Source organism: Corvus hawaiiensis, chromosome 9, assembly GCF_020740725.1.
Source record: "Corvus hawaiiensis isolate bCorHaw1 chromosome 9, bCorHaw1.pri.cur, whole genome shotgun sequence".
Classification (NCBI taxonomy): Eukaryota; Metazoa; Chordata; class Aves; order Passeriformes; family Corvidae; genus Corvus; species Corvus hawaiiensis.
In genome coordinates, this window is record NC_063221.1 from 32,192,355 (window position 1) to 32,206,656 (window position 14,302).

Sequence of the window (14,302 nt, forward strand, 5' to 3'; positions counted from 1 at the left end):
GGCGTGGCCAAGTTGGCGCGTCTTGTATCCCAAATCCATGCGGAATTCCGCAGCCAAACCCGGTTCGTCCTGTGGCGGGGGGGTGGGTTGAGGCGTGCCCCTGGTGTTTGAGTGAGAAAAGCGTGGCCCCGAGGGGTTGGGATGGCGGGTAGAGGATGCGGCGGGATGGAGCGTGGCTGTCCTGGGAATTTTCGGAGTTTGGCAGTCGCCAGGGAGGGGCGGATCTGGTATTTGCGAAGGCTTGTCTGCTGCCCGAACGAGCCTGGCGTGCCTGTGCTTGTGGGGCTTTGATCCTGGGATCGCTTGGGAATTCATTTGTCTCCAGAGGCAGGGGAGGGTGTGGATTAACATTGAAATGCGGGTTCCCGCAGGAGGGAGAAGGGTTGGAAAATGAGGGTGGGGAGGCCCTGGCGCAGATTGTCCAGGGAAACTGTGGCTGCCCCGTGCCTGGAAGTGCCCGAGACAAGGTTGCTCGGGGCTTGGAGCAGCCTGGGGTAGTGGAAGGTGTCCCTGCCTAGGGAAAGGCTTGGAATGGGATGGGCTTTAAGGTCCCTCCCAACTCAAACCGGTCTAGAATTCTATGAAATTCCATGAAAACTGGGAAATGAAAGCTGTGCTCATTACCAACAACACCTGTGCCCCGAGTGTGTCCCCATGGAGCATCCCTGCTCTGGGAGCACCTCACCTGAGGAAAACCTCTCCTTGCTCTTTTCCACGGTTTTGCCCAATGCCAGCACGGGCAGGTTGTTGTCCTGTTGTCCTGTCCCTGGCACAGCCAGGCTCTCCCGGCTCCAGGCTGTCTCCGCAGGCAGCTTTTATGGGAGAGGAGATGGGATCATCAGTCTGCTCGGCTCCTCTTTATTGCGATTCCAGCTGGGAGCACAGGCGGATGTTGTCTTGCATTATGCCCCAATGAAAAAAACCCAAACAAAACCTTTTGGAAAACTGTTCAAAGGCAAGGAATTCCTCATTCGATTCTGAATTAAAAACACAGAAATCCAGTTTTCCCAAGTGTGGCCACCAGCCAGGCGGGAAGCGTTGCCCTCTCGTGGGCTAAAGCAGCAGCTTCCCACCATTCAGCCCTGACCGGGAGCTTAATTAACCAGCGTTAATTAACTACCTGTGGCCTCACAGTGCAGCACTCCCGAGAGAGCCGACCCAAGCAGGAGCTCGTCGGGGTTCCCTGGAGCTTGTCTGGGATTCCCAGGAGCTTTGCTGCGGCTCCCGTCCCACCCCAGCGTTTGCCGCGGGGCACACGCTGAACACACCGGGAGGGCACAGTGGGGCATGAACTGGACACACTCGGTGCACTGGGGCTTGTGCTGAGCATACTGGGAGCACTGGGACATGCAATGGACACACCGGGAGGGCACAGTGGGGCATGAACTGGACACACTGGGTGCACTGGGGCTTGTGCTGAGCATACTGGGAGCACTGGGACATGCAATGGACACACTGGGAGGGCACACTGGTTTGAACTTTGTGTTTTCTCTATTAAACATTTATTCTCCTTTTCAGCAGGGGCTGGGTAAAGACTCATCAGGAGGAGAGCTCTTGTTTTCCCTTCCTTTTGTTCCACCCCAGACATTCACCCAGTGGATGCTTCACCTATTTCTGAAGGCAGGACTGAATTCTGCAGATCCCAGTGATACAAGCACAGGTTTCCCTTTCTCCTACAAACACAAATATATATGTAAATGTTAATTATTAGTACTGGTATTATTATTAGTGTGTAGTAGTAGTCTAGATCAGGGCACTCACTCTTAGACATTGGGAAGGAATTCTTCCCTATGAGGCCCTGGCACAGGGTGCCCAGAGCAGCTGGGGCTGCCCCTGGATCCCTGGCAGTGCCCAAGGCCAGGCTGGACACTGGGGCTTGGAGCAGCCTGGGACAGTGGAAGGTGTCCCTGCCATGGCAGGGGTGGCACTGGATGGGCTTTGAGATCCCTTCCAACTCAAACCAGTCTGGAGGTGAGGCACTGGGAGGGACTCGGAGCAGGACTCGGAGCAGTATCCAGGGTGGAATCCTGTCCCCCAGCACTATTTATCTCCGTGAGCTCTCTTTATTTCCTGCATAACGAGGTTCAGAGTTCAGCCAAGGGCTGCCTGCAATGCACAGCCTGGGAGGTTTTGCAGCAGCTCTGCTCTCAGGGTGCACTTTGGCCGGAGAAAGCAAAGCCAGATTTCTTCTGCCTGTTTGACACTGCTGCTCCTTCCCACCTTGGATGCTCTGTATCCCTTTCCAGGGAGGTGGGGGATTCACTGAATGAGCTCGGGGGGCTTTCCCAGATGGATCATGGAAATCTCTGACGCTGGAGAAAATGAGCCACATCACTCCAGCCCCAGTGATCCTGACAGGAGCCAGGCAGGAGCAGGCAGAGCAGAAAAGTCCAATTCTTGGACAAAATAGTCAAAATTATACCATGTTCCCCCTCAAAATGTAGTGATTTTCCCCCAGGATCTGTGCAGAACAATTTTGACTTGGTTTTCCCAGGACCTTTGCAGAATGGGAATTTTGGCTTGGTGGCTTCACTGAGCTTGTACTTAACCAGAAATGCACAGGAAAATGATCCTGAAATTCACTGGGATCAGGCAGGGGCTCATTCCCAGTTATGTGCTGGTGTGGGGTGGAGGTCGTTGTCCTGTCTTTTAGGAAAGAGGTGCTCCCAGCAATCCTGGGACTATCCCTGGGCATGGAGTCCAGAGTGACAGTCACAGAAAGGGACTTGATAAACAAAGCAGACAGCTGTGCACAGCCAGCAGCCAAGGAAGGCTTCCTCTGGAGCAGAAGAGTAATCAAATTCCGCGTGGGAGAACCGGAGGTGCAGGAGACAGCACAATGTGATTTCCAGGACAGCCATCCCTCATTGCTCCTCTCTGCAGGGCCACAGCCTGTGCCTGTCACCGTGGGCCTGGCCAGGAGCAGTTCCTGCTCTCTCATCTCCATCCCTGCTACATCAACATTTCCTCCCTGCAGGATCATCGGAGAAGGAATGGGAGCCCAGGCTCCCTTGGCTTTTCCCACCCTTGTCAGGAGGGAGCCAGCCCCCAGGAATATGATCTGAACCCCACCAATGCTTATTTTCCCTTACTCTTTATCATGTATTTCTTCCACGAAGGAGTGTCTCACTTAAATGCCCATCCCTGGGCTGCTGGACCCAGCCTTCCCTGGAAAAGCTGTCCAAAAGGAGCACGTGTGATAAACAATCCTGTTTTGGGTGTCCATGCTGGACACCCCCGGGAAGAGCCTTGCTAAGGCTGTTTTGAGCAATAATTAATGCAACAACAATTATTAAGCACCAAATTTCCTTGTGTTCCACATGACAAACACCAACCACGCTTCAGCATCCTCTTTCTTGGGTGTAAAGACTTATTTTTCCACTAAAAATTAACCAAATGAATCAATGCCTGGAATTACGCCTGTGGGAATGAGTAATTTCTTACAGTTCATAGAAATATTTCCCATTTTTGAGCCATATTTCATTGGCTCATCTTTCCAGATAATCACAAAACCAGCCTCTCTCCCCTAGTTCCAGCTTGGACAGCTGGTAAAGCATCTGACAGCAGAAATGGCTGAAACAATCTGAGCATGAACATTCCCTTATTTATTAATTTTCTTCCCTATTTTTGGGCTTTATGTTGTTGAAATGGCACATCAGGACTGCCCAGGGTCAGACCTGTGTGCTGCAACTCAGTTGTGCTCTCCTCAGGGGCACAAGGAGTATATTCAGTTATTCCCTCACCTCCTTATCAATCCCAGCAGGTCCATATGGACCTGTACAGGGCTGAATGTGAGTGCAGGCTGGGATCTGCTCCATCCCTGCTCCAGGGATGCTCCAAGCAGTCAGGAGGATGTGGGCAGCAGGATGTGGGCAGCCAGCACTGGCAGAAGAAGCCTTTTCATCACTCCCATCCCAGATGAGACCTTGGTCTTGATCCAAGGACTCCATGTGATGGATGGATTTTTCCCTCCAAGGAGGGATTTTCACTGCCTGGGTGTGAGCTGCTCATCCTTCACCCACGGGCAGCCTGAGGCAGATAATGGGATGCAGGGGTTGGAAGACAAGTTGTGGGAACAAAGGAAAACCATAACGTAGGAGAGACAAGTTTTCATCTCTCCATCCTTAGATATTTTTAGTCTGAAAGGCACAAATGCATCACTGAGATATGAAAGGAAAGCTCCCTGCTGCTCTCCATGTCAGAGGCTTCAGAGCAGTGCTCTGCCTGCTTTGGAGGAGGTACCTGTGGGCAACTATATCCAGGTGTAGGAAAACGGTGTCCCTTTAGCTGGAGTCACAAGCAGGGACATCTTCCACTACCCCAGGCTGCTCCAAGCCCCATCCAACCTGGCCTTGGACACTTCCAGGGATAGGGCAGCCACAGCTGCTCTGGGCACCCTGTGCCAGGGCCTCACCACCCGCACAGGGAAAAAATTTCTTCCCAATATTCCATCTAAACCTTCCCTTCAAACTGCCCTGCAGTTTAAATCAAATCCCCCTTGTGAAAAGCCCCTATCACAGCAGATCAGCTGCGTTTGCCCTCTGCTCAGGGCTTGGAGCAAGTTCTCAGCACAGGCTGCCAAGAAGTGATGGGCTGTGGTGGGACCCCACACCCCCCTTCCCACCTGGATAAGGGCTGAGGGCAACAGGAGGAACAGTTGGGATGGTTGAGTTGGGAGACTCTGGTTCTGTGCTAAGCCAGGAAAACACAATCATTCCTTTCCCCTCTAATTTTCAGACTTGCTGGAAGTGTGAAGAGGACAAAGAGCACCAAATGGGATGGAGGCAGCAGCCCAAGTCAGACCCTGTTCCAGTGCCCAGCTGTGCCAGTGAGGTTCAGCTCCACCACCATGGGACTGTGAACAAACCCAACTCAACCCGGCAATGCTGGGTTCCCCTCCTTCCTCTGCTCCTCCATCCTTTTTGCATTATTAAATGTATTCCAGTCTAATAGGATTTTATATATCATCATTTTCCCCCGAAGTGGGAAAAAAGGAAACAATTAGGAGCGGCAGGTCTAGCCTGGCACGAAGCAATGCCGTTAAGCAGGAGGCTGCTACGCTGCTGTTGGTTTGGAGCCTCTTTAGCATTTTCATTAGTTCCCAAAGCTTTTGATGTCCCTAATTTACGCCACAGACACTGCAGAGGAGGCAGGCGATGATTAAGACAAGCTTTTACTCTTCTGGAGTGCACCGGGTACCTCGTGGCTACGGACCCTGCATATAAAGCAATATTGCTTATTATTCTGCGCTGTTTGTTCCATTAATCATGAGCCTGCCTTGCTCTGGGAAGAGGAACTGGAATACAGCAATATTCTGTCTGCTTGTTTTTAAAATACATGTGTGGGTGGACACTCCAGCTACTGCTCATATTTTTCACTTGCAAGAAGAGCTGTTCGTGATTCTCCTCCCCAGTGTTTTCTCTTGACACTGATTTTGTCGGTCGGACTCGGGAAGGGAACTGCCTCAAGCGGTCCCTTGTCAGTGAGTGTTGTATGGAAATATTGAGTATTAATTGAGAAATGCTTGAAATTCAGCATTGCAGAGAGGAAAAGAATTTCTTCGTGGAAAGGGTGGTCAGGCTGGACATTGCAATGGGCTGCCCAGGGAGGTGGTGGAGTCCCCATCCAAGGAAGGGCTACATGTGGCACTCAGTGCTCTGGGCTGGATGGCCAGGTGGGGGTTGGGCACAGGTTGGACTTCATGATCTTAGAGGGCTTTTCCAACCTGAATGATTCCATGATTCTGTGATTCAGTTTGAAGTCACTCGCTGCCCCCACAGTCTCAGCCTTCGCCAGCCACCTGGGAACCAGCAGGTCTTGGGATTCCTTCAGTGTATCCCAAAGGGAATTTTCAGAGACAACTGTGTTCAACTCGTGATCCCGAAAAGACATTATGGAGGCATTAAAAGCAACTCAACAAGTTGTGTCAGCATCTTCCATGACCTTGCCTCACCACATCTGACCTCGTGAAGAGCCTTCCAGAAAACTGGCAAGTTCTGGGGTTGAATGAAACGAAAAAGGGAATAAAACAACCAATTTGAGTATTATTAGTGAGCTCCCATCCTGCTCTCCAGACATGGACAGTGTGTCAGGGCATGTCTCCAAGCTGGAGGGTTTACAGGATTCATGAATAGCTCCATAAAAAACATGTTGTTACCAGCTCCTGGAAAAGCACTGCTGGAAACAGCAGGTAAGGCCAGGCCAGCTCCATCAGACAGCAGAACGTGATGGATGGTTTCACCTGAATGTCCTTCATCAAATGATTGACTGGAAAACTACAGGTCTGTTACTTTTTTAAACTGCACTTACTCAAAAAAGGCATTTCCTTCCAACATATACCCTCACTACAAAACACAGCATCCACTCCAATGAAATTAATTTCCCTTCCTATAAGAACGATAGATTGTACACACACAAACCAGGTTAGTTCAGCTTATATGGAAGCAGCCAATTATATAATTTATTTATTAACACAGTTTTAATTTTCAGTACAGTTGAGCTGCACGCCCAAGACACAGATTATTTACAGAGCATGAAAGGCAGACACAGCAGCTGTCACTTGTTCCCCATCTGGTTTGGGTTTCTAAGCTGGGACACCCCCAGGAGCACCCCAGACTCTCCATTGCCACACAGTCCTGGTCTCATGGCAACCAAAGGAAGCTTTGAACCATGGAATTGTTTAGGTTGGAAAAGTCCACTAAGATGATCCAGCTGAATCTTTGCCCCAGCACTGCCAAGGCCACCACTGACCCATGTCCCCAGGTGCCACAACTACATGGCTTTGAAATCCCTGCATGGATGGGGATTCCACTCCTGCCCTGGAGAGCCTGCACCAGGGCTGGACAACCTTCTCCATTAAGAAATTTTCCTCAATATCCACCCTGCCCCTCCCCAGCCCAGCCTGAGGCCGTTCCCTCTCCTCCTGTCCCTGTTCCCTGCCAGCAGAGCCCGACCCCCCCGGCTGCCCCCTCCTGTCAGGGACTTGTGCAGAGCCACAAGGTCCCCCCTGAGCCTCCTTTGCTCCAGCCTGAGCCCCTTTCCCAGCTCCCTCAGGAATTCTCCTGGGTGCAGGAATGTCTGAGCCTGTTTTGTTCCTATGGATTGTTGCTCTGACAGATCCCAGCCCTCGGAGACCTCCACACCCCGCACAGGGAACACACAGCATCGATAATGACACATTCCAGAACATCCTGGCTGTGTGAGTAATTGCAGATCCTTTGCACAGGCATCTCCATGAAGGCAGTGGGAGTTGTAGAGACATTATTAGGTCTCCTGACATTTTAAAAAGGCTTAGACAGAAAATGTCTTCGAGGGGTTTCAAAGGCTGCAATGGAACCGAAATAGTTTTTGTAATAATAACCAAACAACCCACGAGAAGCTTTGTGTAACTGCTTGGACATGAGAGAACAGAGAGAGAAAATCCATGCACAAAGAGAGGAGAAAGGAAGACTTATGTCCAAGCAAAGCTATCAGGGCTGCTTCCACAGCCCCCTGACTGCCCTAGGAGAGGTCACACACAGGGGATGACACCAGCCAGCACTGCAGGTCGAGTACTGGGAGCTTGGGGTCCCTTCTCCAATAAGGAAAATCAGGAGCAGAGCCTCTGTGCTGATTTTGGCAACTGAGTGTAACGTTTTGGACAGTTCCAAACTCTCCTGCAGAAGCTGGGTTTCTGAAATCATAAGGAATATATCTTTCTGATGAAGTAAATGGTGTGAGGGCTCCAGCTGAAACTGGGGCAAACTCCCCTGGCACACAGAGAGCCAACAGATCCCATGTGTGTGTAGGGACAGCCTAAGGAGACTGGAACAGCAGCTCAAGGACAGCACGGGAGACAAGGGAGCACCAGGTGCCAAGAGTTGATAAAATGTCATACATTCACGTGGATACAAACTTCATGGCTTTGTGTATTAGTCTGCAACATGAACAAAAACATTTGGGAGAAAAGGCCGTTCTTTAGCACCTTCCATTGAAACCCAGCCTGGTTTGGGTTGGGAGGGAACTTAAAACCCACCCAGTGCCACCCCTGCCATGGGCAGGGACACCTCCCACTGTCCCAGGCTGCTCCAAGCCCCAATGTCCAGCCTGGCCTTGGGCACTGCCAGGGATCCAGGGGCAGCCCCAGCTGCTCTGGGCACCCTGTGCCAGGGCCTGCCCACCCTCCCAGGGAACAATTCCTTCCCAATATCCCATCCATCTCCGCCCTCTGGCAGTGGAAGCCATTCCCCTTTGTCCTGGCTCTCCAGGCCCCCATATTTCTTGCAGGCTCCCCTCAGGTCATACTTGACACAAATACTTTCACAGTAAGAGCCTGAAAGCCTCCCTCACCTCCTGTTCCACATCGTGTTCACCTTCAACAATGAAATCACTTCACTGGAAAAGTGCTATAAAAAGCAGCAATTCCTCTCCTCCCGTGTCTCATGTGTCAAGACCATGTTGCTGTGTAAAAATCAAACCCACAGTGCAACACTGAGGTCTTACAGTCTTCTGCTTGGGCTAAGACACACCAAAACAGGAGACAGAATCATGGAATTATTTAGCTTGGAAAAGCCCTCTAGGAGTTCAACTGTTCCCCAGCACTGTCAAGGCCATCACTGACCCACATCCCCAAATGTCACCTCCACACAGCTTTTAAAAACCTCCAGTCCTTTCATTCATGGGAAGCATCTGCTAAAAGTTCTCATCAGAGGGGGGGTTGCTTTGTGTAGATGCTCCTTCCCCAGGGCAGTGTTACCTGAACTGAGTCGTTCCAGGTCTCAACTAAAACCTGGGTAACTTGGATGGAGGGGGGAAAACGAGTATCTAGTAGAATTCCAGGAAGGCTGGGAAAAGGAGCTTCAGACAGCAAAACCAGGGTGATGGTTGGGCAAGGAAAAGATAACCAGCTTCTATCAATGGGCACTTACAACTCCTGGTTACCTTCATCAGGAGGCAGCTCCTGCTCAAGGACACCAAGGATCGCTCCTGGATTGGGAGTGAGAGCACATGGAATCTCCTGCCTGAGTGAACAGAGGGAGTCGGAGCAAAGGAGGAAAGACAGACTGATTTTATGCAGATACAGCTGTAGTCACCCCCAGAACTGCACAAGTCTCAGGACGTGCACAGCACACAGGAAATCTTCACTTCTGCCATGCAAAAACTGCAGCTTTGGTGGGCAAGCCAGTCTGTCAATCAAAAATTTAGGCACCCAGAGCTACACACATGGTCATTTTTAGTGCAAGTGCCTCACTTTGTCAGGGATTTGCTCTGGTCAATAGATTCCTGAAAACAATTTCACTCTACACATTATAGATGATTTTCTCTGAGTTAACAGGCTGGAGATATTTAAAAACTGGCACATACACGCAGGAATAGAGAGGTTTGTTCTGACAGACATTTTTTTCCTCTGGAAAACTTCTTACATTAAAAACTTCTAGTCATAGGTAATTGCTAACATGGAACATTTATTGGTTTAAAAAAATAAACATGCAGAAGCCATCCTCCTTAAAAACAACACATACAATTACCCAGTGGGGATTTTAGAGCAAAGCAACAACCCTGCAAGGCGTGGATTCCTCCCAAATCTCCAGCAGAAATGTATTTTCTGTGGGAGTCCACGCTCTGGCTGTGCCGTGCAGCGAGTCCAGCCAAAGGTAATCACATAACAGAGCATTTGCCTTGCAGTTTATCTTTCTTTTTCTGCTGTTTGGATTTCTTTCCATCCACCTGGAGACTGATAGTTCTCCTCTGTTCCAGATTCAAGAGCTCCTGGAAGAGCTCCTGCACGTTGTAGTTCATTTTGGCTGACGTCTCCATGAAGGCACATTTCCACTTGCTGGCCAGCGCTTGCCCCTCGCTGGCATCCAGCTCCCTCTGCGTGTCGTCGCTTTTGTTCCCCACCAACATTATCGGGATTTTCTGGATGTCGCCTTTAATCTGACAAATCTCATCGAAGATGGGGTGAAGATCTTCCATGGATTGCCTGCTGGTGACGGAGTACACCAAGATGAAGGCATGCCCTTTGGATATGGACAGCCGCTGCATGGCAGGGAACTGATGGCTGCCCGTGGTGTCCGTGATCTGCAGGGTGCAGATGCTCTTGTCACAGCTGATCACCTGCCGGTACGTATCCTCGATGGTGGGGATATAGGTTTCCCTGAAAGTGCCCCTTACAAAGCGCAGGACCAGGGAGCTTTTGCCGACCCCCGCTGCTCCGAACACCACCACCCTGTAATCATTGCTCTGCTCAGGCATGTTCGCTGCGCCGCGACGCGAGGGGAGGTTTTCACCCAAAAAACCCGAGTTCCAGCAAGTTTACACACCCCTATGCAGAGGTGGGCTGTGGAGACGGAGGGGGAAAGGTGCGTTATTGAAATCAGCATTTAATAAATCACTCCCATCCTTTTCCCTTGAAATAAATCACTACCCTCCCCTACCCCAGCCATGCATCCCGTGCACGTTTCGCGCTACGAGAAGAGAATAAGAATTCACCTGCAGCCATCAGCTCCACCGAGCAGCGGAACGGGGCTGAAATCGCCTGGCAGCCGCAGGGAAGAGGTATTCCAGCTCTAGGGAAGCCGTGCTTCAGCCCCGGGAAAGCCGCGCTCCAGCCCCCGGGAAGGCGTGTTCCAGCCCCCGGGAAGCGGTACCACCCTCGCCGGGAGCGCCGCGGGAGGGGAGGCTCCGTGCCGCCGTAAATCCAGCCTTCCCCTCAACCTCCCCGTGAAAATAAATAAATAATCAACACAGCCGCCTGAATTAAAGCCGCTGCAGCCGAGTTCTGCTGCTCCATCCCTCACTCCGCGCACAAAGGCGAGTCTCGCCCTCCCTCACCGCCCCGCGCCGCAGACCCCCAGGCACTGCCGGGCTCTGCCGTCTCTCTTCCACCCTGCGCATCTCCCAGCTTAATTTAGGGCTTAATTAATTTAAAAACTTCAAATCCGGGTCAGGTTTTCACCCCCCCTCACTGCCCCCCCCCCCCCCCCCCCCGCCATTAAGCGGAGCAGGGATGCCCTGAGCAGCTTCTCAGCCCTCCCCGGGGAAGCCACCGAGCCCTGGGGCCATGGCCAGCAAGGTCCACCCAGGACTTTATCCATGTAATCCCTTCCAACTCCAGATATTCTGTGATTCTACTCTTTGGTTTTTCTCCCTCACACCGGCGGATGAAATAGAGTAGCTGTGTGTCACAATCACAAGTATTTCTCCTCGTTTATTAGGAATGTCCCCCAACGCCGTCCCTCCACACGCCCTCACGCGGTGACACCGGAGCTCGCACCACCTGGTGCCTGACAGGAGCATGCGGCCGTGTGTCCCCCGCTCTTCCCCCTCCGGGGTGGCTCCTCCTCGCCCCGCTCCGTCCCGGCCTCCACCGTGGGCTCGGCTCTGCCCTCACGGCCCCTTCCCGCCCATGGGTTCCCGCCCCGGGCTCGGCTCTGCCCTCACGGCCCCTTCCCGCCCATGGGTTCCCGTCCCGGGCTCGGCTCTGCCCTCACGGCCCCTTCCCGCCCCTTCCCGCCCCGGGCTCGGCTCTGCCCTCACGGCCCCTTCCCGCCCCTTCCCGCCCGCGCGTTCCCGCCCAGGCACCGCCCGCCCTCACGCCCAAAATGGCTGTCGGCCCCTGAGGGGATCGGTTGGAAATTAATGCAATTTATGAAGTGTTTCTTTTTGTGGGTCATCTACAGCCTGGTCACGTTGCAAAATGTGGAATATGTAAAATTTCCGTAAGAAAGGTTTCTTTGATGTTTGATCTTTGTATGCTTTCAAGCCTAATCAACAAGAAGTGATATTGAATCTGTGAAACAGCAGCCAACAAGCTCTAAGTGATGCCCATGTGTTAAAAAAACCAAATGAATTGTTGGTAGAATTGTTAAGGTTAGGGCTGGACGTGTTTCTCTGCTCTCAGACCTGGGGGAGGTTAACAAAGCTTGAGAAGGACGATGAACCACTGATAGCAGGCACAGGGAATGATGCAGGATTTACAGACCACAGGGACATCTGTCAGAACTCCCAAGATGAGGAAGAAACTCATAAAAGCAATTAGTAATTGTGCTGAAATCAGCACTTGTGGAGGAAACGCTTTCCAGTCCTTCCCCAAGCTCGTTCTTCCCAAACCATTTGTGGTTTTCCGGGTTATCATTTCTTATTTTTCTGATCCTTGTTGCATTCCTGACTCTGTGGTATTCTCCTATTTTAAATCCACTTCTATCAGCCTTACAATGCTCCTATCCCAGACCAACAAAAAGTATCTCTTTAGATCTATGCTGTGGATTTTGTTGTTGTTGTTGTTTGTTTGTTTGTTTGTTTTGTCTAACACAAAAAACACAGAGGAATTTCAATCTTGACATGAGGCCAAAATACCTGGGATAGAACTTGAACCAAATCCATCCCCATGCAAAGGGAACTAAACCCGAGACCTTAAAAAGAAACAGCCTCTCTAAAGCCAGTAAGGTGCCCATTTCTAGTGAGATGCTTTGAAAGTTCCTGTCTGAATTCATATTGATAATAATGAAAATAGGGGAATAAAGCAGAATTCTGAAAGGCCACTAATCAACATTAGTGGGGTCAACACGGGGTCAGGGATCACCCCTCACCTTCCCTTTGCTGGAAAAAATTCCTGCTCATCTTACATGTGCTTTTATGGTTCCTGTCTCTCCAGGCAGGATGATTTGCCTGTAGCAAGCCATTCACTTTGAATCCCATCATTGATGGGGATTTTCAGAGCAGATTTACAAACCGTCATTTCTAGTGTTTATGGGGTATTTCTAAACCATCGTTTCTGGTGTTTATGAGGTATTTATTAGCCACAATGAAATGCTGGCTAGGAATGTGCAGCTAATTCGCTCTCTGTGCTAGCCACTTTTGCTCAAAGGCAGTTATCCCATTTTCAGATATTTTCCAAGCCTTCCAGTGGTTCTTTCTAAGAGGTGTTTTATTTAAACCTCCAGCTCTAAAGCCCAAAGCTGGGATTGATTTCCTATAATAGGCTCTGACAAGGGAAGAACTCTAAGAGCTCTTGCACAGCGTGGTGTCAGGTGCTAAGTGGGAAGCAGACCCGTGACACGTCCATGTGCCCACCACAGATCAAAACCTTCCAAAAATAAATCTGTTGCTGCTTATTGCTTATTTTACCCCAATCAAAGTGCACTGACGCTGTCCCGTCGTCGAGAGCAGGTGGCAGTCATTGTAACCAGAACCGGTGCTTGTCTCCCGCAGCTCCATCTCCTGCCATTCTGTCCCCAGCTACACAGCCATTCACCGGCATCCTAACAAAATCCCAGAAAACGGCCTTGGGCTACGGGATTTGTGGTGGGAGAGGGGATGTGTTTCAGTGTCCCACAGCATACGAATTGTTTGGGGGCTGCCGGGAGCGGGTTTAAAGAGGACAAGAAACGAAGTCCAGCACCTCCCTCTCCCCAGCCAGTGCTGACAGTCACAGGTGGCTTTTCCCATTCCTGCCTGTTCTCACTGTGTCCCTGCGCGGCGACACGAACACACAAAGCTCCAGGGGCAGCACCTTGCAGGCAATGGGAGCTTCTACACATCAGCATTTCCAAATCCACATCTTATTGGCGAGGGATCGCTGGTTCGCGTTCAGTCCAGCCGGGAGCCGGGTTCTGGTGGCAGCAGGTGGCAGCAGAGCCCTGCCAGGGCAGGACGCGCCCGGGAAAGGAGCGTGTGGGAGGGGTTGGCGGCTCTACAGGCACTGAAATCTCATTTATTCGCTCTTTTGACACTCATTAGGTCCCAAAGAGCTGCCCTGCCTGTGGCCTGGCTGGAGCCAGCACAGGCTGCAGCGGGAACGGGGACTCTTTTTAGGGCTCTGCCTAAAGCCGCTCCCACCCAGACCCTCTCTCAGGTGCTGTTTTATCAGGGCAGTTGCTCCTGCAAGGGGGCTTCAGGCTCTTGATACTGAATTTCATCTGTTTTCATCAAAATTTCCACTACTCCCTAAGTGTGAGTCAAAGAATTATGGCATTTAGGTTGGAAAAGCCCTCTCAGAACCACCGAGTCCAATCATTCCCCCAGCACTGCCAAGGCCACCACTGACCCGTGTCCCCAAGTGCCACATCCACACGGCTCTTAAATCTCTCCAGGGATGGGGACTCACCCCTGCCCTGGGCAGCTGTGCCAGGACTGGACAACTGCTTCCATGAAAAAATTTTCCCAAATATCCACTCTAAACCTCCCCGGCACAACCTGAGGCTGTTTCCTGTTGTCCTGTCACTTGTTCCCTGGGAGGAGAGACCAAAATTTTTTTTTTAAATTTATTTACCCTGGATCATAGACAGCAAGACAACATGGGGAGAGCAGGCTCCAAGCAGCG

General features: G+C 51.2%; 1 protein-coding gene and 1 long non-coding RNA gene across 2 annotated transcripts; one reads left to right on the forward strand and one right to left on the reverse strand.

The window, feature by feature from the left end:
• The first annotated feature begins 2 nt into the window (after positions 1–2).
• On the forward strand, positions 3–5,343 carry LOC125330318. The gene is made up of 3 exons (XR_007205457.1): positions 3–62; positions 1,519–1,660; positions 4,738–5,343. It is a non-coding gene; the product is annotated as an uncharacterized LOC125330318 (long non-coding RNA).
• Positions 5,344–9,423: 4,080 nt separating this feature from the next.
• On the reverse strand, positions 9,424–10,715 carry DIRAS3 (DIRAS family GTPase 3). Its single transcript, XM_048313547.1, has 2 exons — positions 10,471–10,715; positions 9,424–10,318 (listed from the first exon to the last, which is right to left on the reverse strand). Exon 2 carries the CDS (start codon positions 10,231–10,233, stop codon positions 9,637–9,639), a length of 597 nt encoding a protein of 198 aa, XP_048169504.1. The 5' UTR covers positions 10,234–10,318; positions 10,471–10,715; the 3' UTR covers positions 9,424–9,636.
• Between the last annotated feature and the right edge of the window lie 3,587 nt (positions 10,716–14,302).

Excerpts from the sequence above, each read along its gene's own strand:
- DIRAS3 (XM_048313547.1), bottom strand. The coding sequence starts at position 10,233 with ATGCCTGAGCAGAGCAATGATTACAGGGTGGTGGTGTTCGGAGCAGCG.